This window comes from Fukomys damarensis, unplaced genomic scaffold (genome assembly GCF_012274545.1).
Source record: "Fukomys damarensis isolate Sample0158 unplaced genomic scaffold, DMR_v1.0_HiC HiC_scaffold_17, whole genome shotgun sequence".
In the NCBI taxonomy this organism is placed as follows: domain Eukaryota; kingdom Metazoa; phylum Chordata; class Mammalia; order Rodentia; family Bathyergidae; genus Fukomys; species Fukomys damarensis.
The window spans coordinates 58,148,832-58,161,926 of record NW_022900929.1 but is presented as its reverse complement, the minus strand read 5'-3'; the positions used below and the strand labels follow the sequence as shown (position 1 = coordinate 58,161,926).

The 13,095-nt window shown below is 34.7% G+C and overlaps 1 protein-coding gene across 5 annotated transcripts in view; it reads left to right on the top strand.

Annotated features, from left to right (window-relative positions):
- Window positions 1-13,095, top strand: part of Ralgapa1 (Ral GTPase activating protein catalytic subunit alpha 1) — a 170,704-nt gene that overhangs the window by 63,492 nt on the left and 94,117 nt on the right. For all 5 annotated transcript variants that reach the window (XM_019208871.2, XM_019208868.2, XM_033765133.1 and 2 more), the window contains 3 exons: window positions 550-705; window positions 2,716-2,844; window positions 10,046-10,171. In XM_019208871.2, coding sequence (XP_019064416.1) covers window positions 550-705; window positions 2,716-2,844; window positions 10,046-10,171 — 411 coding nt within the window. The remainder of the gene's footprint in view (window positions 1-549; window positions 706-2,715; window positions 2,845-10,045; window positions 10,172-13,095) is intronic.

Here is a 13,095-nt window from a genome sequence, read left to right as displayed (position 1 = left end):
TTTTTTTTTTTTTTTTTTTTTGGTTCAGGCGAGTGAACTCAGGACCTTGTGCTTGCAAATAATTCGAATTTTTGTTTAATAAGTCTTAAACATTTGATAGAAACTTGACCCATTATATAATTTACCTAGTTTTTAATATCTTTAGGGAGTCATTAGGTATTGTATAGAGAGGAGAATAGGCATGGCAAAATTAAGATACATTGTTTTTATTTTTATTTAGTAAAGCAAAAGTGAATACGAAGTATGTCTGTGTTGTGCTTAAGTGAAAAGTAAACTTCAAGTTGTGTCATGTACTTTCAGATTTAATTCTTTTAAGTATTATTTGAAGTTTGGTACATTTTCCTAAATGAAATACTGTATTATTTGTAACTACATTGTGTCATTTGGATAATAACGATAATTTTAGTAGCTCTGACTTTTAGTTCATTTAAGAAATTGGACTGGACTAACAGATTTAAATGGAAACAGTTACATTGCTTGCTTTATTCAATTAAGTATTTAACAATCAATATTGTTTTTTGAGTATTAAAACTGATCTTTTAATTTTAGGCAACTATGTTGACTGATAAATATAAACAAGGTAAATTACATGCTTATAAACTTATTTGTAATACAATGAAGAGAAGACAAGATGTATCACCGAATAGAGATTTTTTGACACATTTCTACAATATAATGCATTGTGGATTACTTCATATTGATCAGGTAAACATACATTCCTTCTACAACATTGTTTTATCAGTTTATATTTGGTTCTCAATTCTGTTCAACTCTTGATTTTGACCTAAAATAGACCCTCGAGTTATGACTAGACTGACATATGAACAACTTCGGTTATCACTGGAATTTTAGTTTTAACTTACAAACAGAGTCTTGAGTTATGACCTAGATGTGAGCCATTCATGCTTCTAGATGGTGTCAGGTACAGATTTAAAGAATTCTGGAAGGAACATTACAACATCCTTTCCTGTGTAGGGTTAATTGAGAAATCCTGGGCCAATGCCTCTCTAAGTACACTGAGATCTGTTTATATACAGAATACACTTTGAAGACTGTGTAGAGGAGCCTAAGCCTTCTGTTGGCCAACTTGAGTTACAACCAACTCTTGTGAACGAATTGAGTTTATAAGTCAAAGATTCATTGTATTCATCATATGTAGTGGTTTATTTATAATTTGTTTGCATTTTATGATCATATTTTTGAAACATGGTTCAAAAAAAACTGCTGTAGTAGTTACAAGATTGATTTGAGTATTCTTCCAACTTCAGTGTTATAACCAACCTGTTTGCTTTTAGAAGTGATTAAACCGTCCTTTGCTTAGATTGACATTATGTTTCTCTGATGAACCAGTGTACAAGTAGTAGGCATTTTGTAACCTATACTTGATAAGTGATTCTTGAGGCATATGAATTTTCTTGCCTACAAGTAATACAGCAGTCAGAGGTATTTTTTCAACCATAAGAACCAGCACCTTGCATTTTATTGCCATTTTATTAGCACTTTGACAATTACATTGAATTGGAAGTTGTCTCATTTACAATTATTGAATATGAGTCTAGAACATTACTTTAGGATTCTTGATCTTGGCTATAAAATAAAAGATATGAGAGGTTACTAGTCAAAGTAAATGTTTTTATCCTATTTTAGATAAACAGCCCACAGATCATTTAGAAAGTGCTAAATGTTAAAAGATGATAATTAGATTTCTTTCTGGAAAAAAAATGAAAAACTTGCATTCATCTAAAATAATTAGTGTAGGGCCGAGGATTTATCTCAGTGGTTCTGCCGCTTGCCTCGCAAGCACAAAGACCCGAGTTCGATCTCCAGTACCAAAAAAAGCTAAAATAATTAGTGTTTTAACCTTATAAAAATATCTCAAATGGAGTAACATTCTTAATTACTAGAAAGAGCTTTTATTTAAAATAAATCAAAACAGCCCAGGTGTGGTGGTGCACACCTATAATCCTAGCACTCAGGAGGTAAAGGCAGAAGGATCACTGTGAGTTTGGAGGCCAGCCTGGGCTGTGTAGTAAGTTCAAAGTCAGCCTAAATTGCATAAATAGACTATATCTCAGAAAAAACAAAAACATAAAATTTTAAAAAAATCAAATCTAGTAATGCAGCCATATACTCTGCATCCTCATAGTAAATTCAAAGGCGTAGTGACTGAATAATTGGTCTAGATTTCTGAAGCTAAATAACTGGCATTTAAGGACTTCAATTTTAAAGTGAATGTCTCCAGTTGCTGCATATGTTATCACATGGGAACAGCTAGATGGAAAGAATACAGTTTCTCTGCAGTAGAGTTTTTGTTTGTTTGTTTGTTTGTTTGTTTGTTTGTTGTTTGGTACTGGGGATTGAATTCAGGTCCTTGAGCTTGCAAGGCAGGCAGTGGAACCACTGAGCTAAATCCCCAGCCCTGCAGTAGATTTCTATATCTTGCAGACCTTGTGTTTTTATTCCTGTGAAACAAAGAGCCTTCCTTACTCTCCAGTATGGAAAAAGTTCCCTTATTTATATTAGTTAAACACATGTGTTTAAGTTTACTTTCCTTTAGCAGAATATATTGGGTTATTTAGAAAAATTAAAATTAGTCTGTTAGGGAACCAGGTATAATTGTTACCATTTAAATTTTTTGTTTATCATCTATTCTAAGGATATTGATTAGCTGATCTTAAGATTACACACATTCTCTCCCCCTTTCCTTGTTCTAAGGATATTGTTAATACAATCATCAAGCACTGCTCACCTCAGTTCTTTTCACTTGGTTTGCCTGGTGCCACAATGCTCATTATGGATTTTATTGTAGCAGCTGGTAGAGTGGCTTCTTCAGCTTTTCTCAATGTAAGTATTTATTGCTTGTTCTTCATAATAAACTTTAGTTAAAAAAGACTCAACTAGCAAAGCAACAGGGGAAGAGCTACTATTGATAAAAATAAAACAAGCTGATGTTTTATGTTCTGAGTATAGTTGGAATTAACTGCCTCTCCCACAATAAATGATGTAAAGAAGAAATTCTAAAGTATAAGAAATCACTAAGATTAGTTGATGAATCGATTCAAGATCTGTAAAAATATCTGATAACCAAACCGGATTTAATGTCAAAGAAAAAGGGAATAGGGGAGGAAGAAAATAAAGAAAGGGCAGTGGGCTAATAGAAAAAGAAAAGAAAAAAATGGTGGAGAGTAATCATGGCAATGTGTGTGTACATCAAGTCAACATGTTGCTCAGCCTGAATATCTTCAATGATTATTTGACAATTAACTACTTTTAATGGAAAAATAAAACAACAATAATGAGAAATCCAGAAATTTAACCTTAAACTATACAACTGTATGTGAGAATTTTTTTTTGTGCAATCATGAAACTATGAGATTATATCAAGTAAATCAGCTTAGCTGGAAAATGTATATACATAGCAAAAAGAGCTAGGGAGGAAAGCAGTGGCTGTTTATACAGTGCTAAGGAGGTTAGATTATATCATAAAGACAAATCGAATAACCATTGAAAGATTTTAAGCATGGAGAAATGATCAAATTTGTATTTGTATTTGTACTGGAGCACAGTATAAGTGAGAAATAACAATTAACTGAAAGTCTACAGGAAAAAAACCAGGGTATATGAAAAATAAAAATACTTGTCTGACACTTTAAATTTTGCAAAACAGTATAATGTAGATTATTTCATTTGTAAGCTGCAAAAGGTGGGGCTAAATGATATAGAGTTCTCTTTGTAGCATGGTAAGGTAGCTACTAAACATCCACAAGAAAGTATCAGGGGAATAATTGTGTATAAAAATCAAGAGCAGCTGGTGGTGCACAAGCTGTAATCCCAACATTCCGGAGACTGAGGCAGGAGGATCACTGTGAGTTTGAGACCAGACTGGTCTACATAGAGAGTTCAAGGCCAATCTGAATTGCATAGAAAGACCTGGCCTCAAAAAGGTCAAGTGCATAAAGGAGATGTTACCTTTTCGGTGCTATTTAAAACCATGACACTAGATGCAGTCACCTAGAAGAAATGTGCAAAGACACTAGTTATGAAATCATGATTCTCCTGTTTTCAGAGAACAGTAATCGTGTCTTAATCTTGTTATCTCCAGGTGTAGCGTAGGCCAATGCTTAGTAGGTATTTATTGATTGATTGTATATTGGTATGCACTCAGCATTGTGCTGAGCCCTTTTATGCTTATTAACCTTTTTTCCTACTTGAATACAAAGTATTTCTATACTGCTCATTTTCTCTAGTGAATACCTGATGCTGGCTAACTTACAAAGAAAAGAGATTTATACAGTTCATTTTTGAGGTTGAAAGTCCAGACAGCCTACCTCTGGCAAAGACGAAGGCTCCCTGGCTACATCACATCATGCTGGGAGCACATGCAGGAGGGAGATCACAGGGCAAGGCAGGAAGCCAGAACAAGGGAAAAGGCAGGGCTGTAATTTATAACAACTCACTCTTGTGAGAACTAAGTCAGGGATCTATAAGAGCTACATAATCCCGTCTGATGGTGTGCCTCAGTGGTGCCCCATCTCTTAAATTTCCCACTATCTTTGAACATCATACACTGGGGATCAAACTTCAAACACATGAACCTTTGGGGGACAAACCACATCCAGTGCCTAGCAGTTCCTTTAGGTTGAGTACAGAAAGGGATATGGGCTAAGTCAGATACTCTTTGTGCTGAAGGAACATATTGTCTACTGCTGGAGAGATGGGAAAATATATTAATAACTATAGAATATAAGTTTAAGTTTGAAGAAGAGGAACCATAGCATAATGGCTGAAAGCATAGAGTTTAGAGCCAGTCTATCAGGATGTAAATCCCAGTTCTGTTACTTAGTGCCTTTGTGAGCCTGGGCAAGTTACTTAATTTCTCTATGTCTGTTTCTTAAAACACAGATATTCTGGGCCGGGGATTTAGCTCAGTTGTCACTGCACCTGCGTTGTAAGTGCAAGGTCCTGAATTCCATTTCCGGTACCAAAAAAACACACAAATATCCTGCCCAATAGAATACAATATGACACATTGTATGTGAAATGTAAAATAGTTTGTTAAATAAAATTATTTGGAAACTCTTGTTTATGGATTTAATGAAAGTTTCATTGGAAAAAAAAACCTGAATAAGGTCCCAGAAAGATTAGTAATTATATATGGAGTTGAGGAATGATACTCCAGGCAGATAAACAGGCATAAGTAAAAGTGTTCAGAGAATAACAAATAATTTGTTTTGTTTAAAGGTTAGTTAATTTTTAGGAGCATAGTGGATAGAAAAAACAGAAAGGTGCTTCACATCCTATTCAAAATGTGATCTGCACACTAGAAATATGTGGCATGATCTAGACACTCATTAGCAATGCAGCTAACCTACATTTTCAGAATCTGCATTTTAATTAGAGCACAAAGGATTCATAAGATCATTGCCTAAGATTGAAAAGTACTGCTTTAGGCTACATTTTAGTAGGTCTTAAACACCACAGACTAGGTTATGATGCTATTTTAGCTAGACAATTAAATGTTTTAAAATGGGGAGATAGGTGAATGAACTTGTGCCATGGGAATATTGATGAAAAGGAGCTGACCATCCCAGTGGAGGAAAGACAGCCTCTTTAATAAATGGTGTTGGAAAAACTGGATTTCAACCTGCCACAGATTAAAACTGGACTCTTATCTTTCACCATGCACTAAATTAAAATCCAAGTGGATTAAAGATCTAAATATTAAAACAGAAACACTAAACTTGCTGGAAGGTAAGTTAGGCAGAACTCTGGAAGACATTGGCGTAGGAAAAGACTTTATGAACAAATCCTCAGTAGCATGGGAACTAGCAGAAAGAATCAACAACTGGGATCTCATCTTATTAAAAAGCTTCTGTACTGCAAAAGGAACCATCAACAGGATTAAGAGACAACCTACAATGTGGGAAAAAAATTTTACGAGCTGCTCCTCAGACAAAAGACTGTTATCTAGAATATATAAAGAACTCAAAGGAATCACCCCCCCAAATATAAAGACCTGATTCAAAAATGGGCATCCGAAATGAATAAACATTTCTCAGACAAAGAAGTAAAAGCAGTAAGTAAATATATGAAAAAATGCTCCACATCACTGGTCATTCGAGAGATGCAGATGAAAACAACACTGAGATTCCACCTCACCCTACAAAGAATGGCTGCTATCAAGAAATCACACAATGACAAATGCTGGCGGGGTTGTGGGGAGAAAGGAACTCTTCTCCATTGTTGGTGGGAGTGCAGACTGGTACAACCACTATGGAAATCAATATGGAGATACCTCAAAGAGCTGGGACTAGAGGTTCCATTTGACCCAGCCATCCGTCTGCTGGGTATCTTTCCAAAAGAATTAAAAGAATCATGTCACAGTGACATATGCGCACCTATGTTTATTCCAGCACAGTTTGTAATAGCTGAAACTTGGAAACAGCCCATTTGCCCATCAGTTGGAAACTGGATAAAGAAGATGTGGTTTTTCTATAAATGGAATGTTACTCAGCCATAAAGAATGAGAAAATAGATTCATTCATGGGAAAATGGATACATATTGAAGATATACTCCTAAGTGAAATAAATAAGTTATACATGTGTAAATACCGAATAGTTTCTCTGGTGTGAATAAACTGCAATAATACAGAAGATCCTAATAAGATTACTGACATTGAGAAATGGGAAGAAAGGGACTAAAGGTGTAGGGAAGGTGGGATGGGTAGGGGAAGGGTAAAAAGGGAAAAGAAAAAAATATGAGATAATGAAAAGACAAATAAAGTGTTTGTAGATGGGGAGGGGAGGAGGGGTGAAGGGAGGGCAGAGGTAAGGGGAAAAAATGAGAATCAAGACTTGTTATATAGAGGTACAAGATCCCAACAATGATTGTAACTGTACTGTATCCCTAAAATGTACCAATAAACTCAATTAAAGCTGAAAAAAAAATAAAAGTAGATTATATGGAGGACAAACAAGATGGTAGCTACACAATCATTCAATTGTCAATGTACTCAGATTAGTAATCTCTTAGATATTGACAAAAATCTATAGAACTGAGAGGAGGCTAAACCATGTCATTTTTTTCAATTTCTTGTGAAAAGTGTTTCTGTTTAGTGAGCCAAGCACTCCAGATGACTAATCTGCACATTTTCTTCAGCATTGATGGGCAGCTTTTCTTAAGGTTCTTTAGGAGTATTAAGTCTTGCTGTCCTAAAATAATTAGATTGGATGACTAACTATTCTCCTGTGCATCTGAAAGGATATTGGTCATGTAACATCCTTGGAAAAACATAGAAAATAGTTTTCTGTGTTCTCTCCTTCATGTAATTAATACTTACTGAGGAAGTCTACAAGGGAACCAAATCATTGCAGGAATCAAACTTAATACATCTATACCAAATGTCAAGGACAGTATTTTCATCTGGATGGCATAGAAATAGAATCCAAATCTTATTCTTTGTATTTCTATTTTAGATTCCATGCATATTATCTTCCTTTTGTTAATATTTCCCCTTTTCTCTTGGCAGATTACAAAATAATTGATTCCATTTGCCTTTCTTAATTATAGTGACATTCCAAGGCCTCACTCATTATATCTATTTAAATATTCCCAGTTACATTAAAAAAAAATCTTACCTAATTTTTTATTAAATGTTTTTTAAATTTAAATTTATTTTTATAAGATTTTAAGTTGGAATGGTGGATATGAACTTACTCTTACCCACCTTACTACTTTCGTGTATCTGTAAATTTAGATTGTTTTAAATCTGGGAATAATTTGTTGAAAATAAAATAATAGTTTAATGCTGCATTGCCTTTATGATAAGATTTCTTCAGATGAGGAAATCTTAGCTGGGTGTGGTGGCACATGCTTCTATTCCCAGCTGCTTGGGAAGCTGAGGCAGAAGGATTTCAAGTTCAAGGCCAGCCTGAGCAATTGAGATCCTGTTGTTTTGTTTTGTTTTTTTCTGGTTTTTTGAGACAGGGTCTCACTATGTAGTTGAGACTGACCTGGGTCTCACTGTGTAGCCCAAGCTGGTCTCGAACTCACGGCGATCCTCCTGCCTCAGCCTCCTGAGTGCTGGGATTACAGCCGTGCACTACCACGCCTGGCTCGAGATCCTATTTCAAAATGAAAAGAATAGGGGATGTAGTTCAGCGCTCCCTGGGTTCATTCCAATACTGCAAGAGGTGGGGGGTAGAGATTAGTTCTTGGTTTGTGTGAAAGAATTATTACATGTCTAATAGATTAATGTTCAGCATTTTTATTAAGTATTGTTAAACATAAATCAGTAATTTTCAAGTATTTTAATAAAGCAATGCATTAGAAGATAGATGCTGGTATTTGGTGGGCATGTAAGAAAGCAGAAGAGAAAAAAATGTTCAGTATTGATACTTCCAAAATAATATAACTCAGGAAAAAAAAAATGAAAGGTTATTTTAATGTGCAGTCCAGGCATAAATTCTAATGTTAATTGTACTGAGTAGTGTTACCAGGTAGTCCCCTTATAAAGGTGGCTCACCAAATAAATGTTACTGGCTTTTGGGCTGCTCCCACCTCAGTCTGGAATTGGATTCTAGGTTCTTCTCATCTCAAACAAAGAACTGAACAGAATGAGCAAAAGACAGTGGCAAAGTTTATTTGAAAGAGCAGAAGTATGTAAGGTCATATCTACATGGGTTTGATTACAGAAACTAATAAAGTATTCTCTAAATAATGAAAAAAAGAATAAGATAAGACTATAAGAGCGAGAAGCAATTTAAATATGTTCAGGGACCATTTTCATCTCCAGAATTAAGGATTATTTTGATGTTACATCATTGCCTTTTCTCTTTTACTTTGCTTTGTAGTTTTATTTTAGGATTCCCTATTTTTAATGTTCATACAGAGATTTCTTTAACTGAAATACCGAATAGTTTCTTTGGTGTGAAAAACTATAATATTACACAGGATCCTAATGAAATAATTAATAATGTGAAATAGGAAGTAAAAGGCTAAAGGTGTAGGGAAAGTGGGAAGGGTGGGGGAAAGGTAATAAGGGAGAGGAAAAAAATATGAGAAACTGAAAAAATGGAAATAATGTGTAAATGGGGAGGGGAGGAGGGGGTGAAGGGAGGGCAGGGACAAGGGGAAAAATGAGAATCAAGACCTATTATGTAAAGGTACAGAATCCCAATGATGAATGTAATTGTATTGTATACCTAGATTGTACCAATAACCTCAATAAAAAGAAAAAAAAAAGCAGAAGTGAAGAATGAGGGGGAAACTGACTTCAGATGGAGCTTGGGTTGAGTAAAAGAGGAAAAAGCAAGATAAAAGTGCACCCTGGAGTACACAGGGCAGGTTATTGTGAGGAGAGCTGCAGTAGTGAGCTTTTCATGGCATCTGTGTCCTTGTATGCCATCCACATCTCCAGGGAACCTTCAAAAAAGAACTACAAACCTGTCCTGAAAGGCGATGCTGGGATCCTAGCCTCTCTTAGCCACATCCTATGTTAGCTCAGTAGCATACACATGCTTTTCTTGTGCATAATATAAAAATCATCTCGAATGTTGTTTCCTGAAAATACAGTCAATATTTTCATCCTTGAGGTAGTAGTGAATATAATCATTAAATCATCAGCTTATTGAACAATAAGTTATGATATGACTTACCTTTAAAATTAAATCCTGGCAGTCAGGAGGCTGAGGGAGGAGAATCACCACAAATTTTAGGCTGTCTTGGGCTACACGGTGAATAAAAGACATAGGGAGACACTATCTGAAAAAGAAGAAAAACTGAAGTATTTACAGCATATTATTCCTTCCCATTAGGGTAAATGTATGTTGAAAACTAAATTATATCCTATGTACAGTCTCTTTACCTGTGGCTGATTTTTGCTTTTTCACTGCTTTTGAGGATAATTCTGTTATTTGTCCATTCCATTTACTGACAATAACAGTTTTTTACATAGAAAATATAGATGGAAACCTAAATTTTTTGTGTCTGTTTTCCATTTTTGAATTAAATGTATTTTAAAGCTTTCTAAAATCTAATTTTTAGGCACCAAGAGTGGAAGCACAAGTTCTTCTGGGATCTTTGGTTTGCTTTCCCAATTTATATTGTGAACTGCCTGCTCTCCATCCCAACATTCCTGATATTGCTTTGTCTCAATTTACAGATGTTAAGGTAAGAAATCATATGCTAGTTTTTAGCATTTAAAGTGATTGTATAACCATAAAATATATGTAATAAAAATTGTATTCTTTTCTTTCTGAAATCCTCAGTTGTTAAAGAACTGTTTAATTCTTTATTTAGTTTTTAGTTAATAACTAGTCTTATCCTCCAGATAAGGAATGTCCATTAGAAACATTGCCTTTTTGTGTGTGTTTGAATTGCTTTGGAACTTTATCACTGTTGAACCTTCTTTACTCGTATGTCCATCACTTTGGATTTCTTCACTTACTGAGCATTTATTGAAACATCCTATAAACTAGATACAATGCTGCCAATGTAGGGCATGTAAAGTAAACCTGCATGTGACTCTTTATTTGACTCCCTTTCCCAGTTTCTTAGCATATTATATCAAATAAAGTAGTGGATACTTCTGTACTGCTTATGAAACTTTGGAGTTAGGTGTCAATCTCAAATACAAGAAGCATCAGAGGGCTAGAATAGTAAGTAGATGGTGTAAAATTAACAGTGATTATAGAGTTGGCAGTATATCTGCCCTGATTCCAGGTATTGTCAGGAGCAGGTGAACCAAATGACCCTGACTATATATAGCCTGCTTTACAGTTGCAGGCAGAAAACTGGTAACCAGTGGTTTCGTACCTCTGCAGAGGTCATCCTCTGTGTAAAGAAGAAAGTGTGATGTGATCTGCCTCCCTACCCATCTGGATAGTTGTGCCTATCATAGTAATTGCCAGATAGTCTTCACATTCAACCTAAACTGATCCTAAGAATAAGAAGAAAGGATGAGAAGAAGAAATTATAGCTACTCGGGGAGAATGATGGTTTATTTTAAAACTTTCTCTGAAATTTTAAAATCCATTTTTGATAGGAGTGTTGCATGCTCTTTTCTTAGTATCCATATTTCTCTTTGTAACATTTATCATCCTTCAATTTCCTGTTCTGAGCCTAACTTCTGCTTTAGACAAACACCATGATGTCCTATATACTGCTATATTCTCATAGCCTAACACATTGCTTGGCAAATGATATATATTCAGCAATCTTTTGTTAAACATGTAAACTTGACTTAATAGATTAAAATCATATGAGTAAATGCAAATTTGCAGTGATATTTTAACAAAAACTATGCAAATTGGCCTTTGCTTTTCATGATCTAATCACTTTTATTTATTTTTAGAAGATAATAAAGCCCAAGTATCATGGTAATAGTGTTAACTTGCTTAGGCAGTTTTGAGTTAATGAGGGATTAGCCTAGCCTACTATATAATGGTTGAAATAATTTTTTTTAAATTTCCAGTTTTTGTGGGAAAAAAATGTCCAAAATCAGAAGATTAATGCTGATGAAGAAGGCAGAAAGCCTAAGAAAGCTGCAATTGTTTAGTCAGAAAATGAATATTTAATGAAAAACTTTCAGGGGCCTGACTTGCAAGTGCAAGGACCCGAGTTCAATCCCCGGTACCAAAAAAAAAAAAAAAACCAGAAAAACTTACATGCCATTTTTATTATGAAGTCATTTTTGGCTTCTTGCCAAGCGGTTTGCTCACTGGAACTTCATGCACAGTATCATGTTTGTTTGCATTTTATGTCTACAGCTAACCTATTTGTTTTTAGTACAGTCACAAAATTATCTAGCCATCATCACATTTAATATTAAAACATTTTCACCACCCCCAAAGATACCCTGTAGCGATTAGTAGTCCCTCCCTTTCTTCTGGCAACTAAAGATTTGCCGTCTGTAGATGTGTGGATAGTTTATATCACATGATCCTGTATTTTAATTGTGTACAAATCTGCCTCCCTATTGGACTATAAATTCTTTAAGGAGAAAAAAATGTCTTAACTATCTTTTTATTTTCAGCACCTAGCAGAATCGACTACATAGAAAGTTCTAAAGTTTAAACAGTAGATATTTTCCAAGTAACTATTAATTGCTAGCCACTGGGCTAGATACTTAATTTACAAAAAGAAGATGACTACTTTTAAGAAGTTTAATAAGTTCTGTATGGCCAATAAATGCTTATTGAGTGAGTGTATGGATGACTTTTAAAAATGAGTAACCAATTCTTAGTTATAAAATTTATTGGCATTTTTGTTCCTTCAGCCACTGTGGTATTGGACCCTTTTGATGTCTTTGTCTTTCCTAAATGTCTGTGGCTTATTTGGAAAGACTGGGGTGGGGGGTTACTGGAGATTGAACCCAGGGCCTTGCACATGTTACATTTATACCCCTAACCCTTACACAGATCTATCTTGATTTCCTATTTTATTAAGTATTCTGGCTTTTTTTTTCTGCTAAGCATGTAATCACCTCAATATTCTATCCTTGTATTCTATATTTTTTACCCTCTTGAATATTTTATTTATCCAATTTAAATATCTAGAACTTTTCTCCAAACTTACACATTTCATACTTTACAAATTATCAAAAGCGAAGCTGACATTTTTTTTCTTTTAGCTTTATTAAAGTAAAATTGACTAATAACATTTTCTATAAAAGTATACAACATAGTGTTTGGATAATACTTCGTAGTAATTATCAAGCTAAGTCATATATTCATCAGCTCACACAGTTATCCTTTTTATAGGAGCAGAATGAGAACAAGAAAAGTCTACCTTCTTAGCAGATTTCAAGTATATGCTACAGTATTGTTAACTATAATCACCATGTCAACAGTACATGTCCAAAATTTATTCATCCTGCATATCTGAAACTTTGTACCCTTCACTTAACATTGCCCCATTGCCCCTAGCCCCTTGTAATTACTCTTGTACTCTCTGCTTCTGAGAGTTCAACGTTTTTGATTCCATGTAGAAGATTCGTGCGTGTGCTGTTTCTACTTTCTTTTTTTTTGGTGTTTTGGGGTAGGGGAATTAAAAGGGATTTAAGCCAGGGCCTTCACATTAAGCCTCATTCCCAC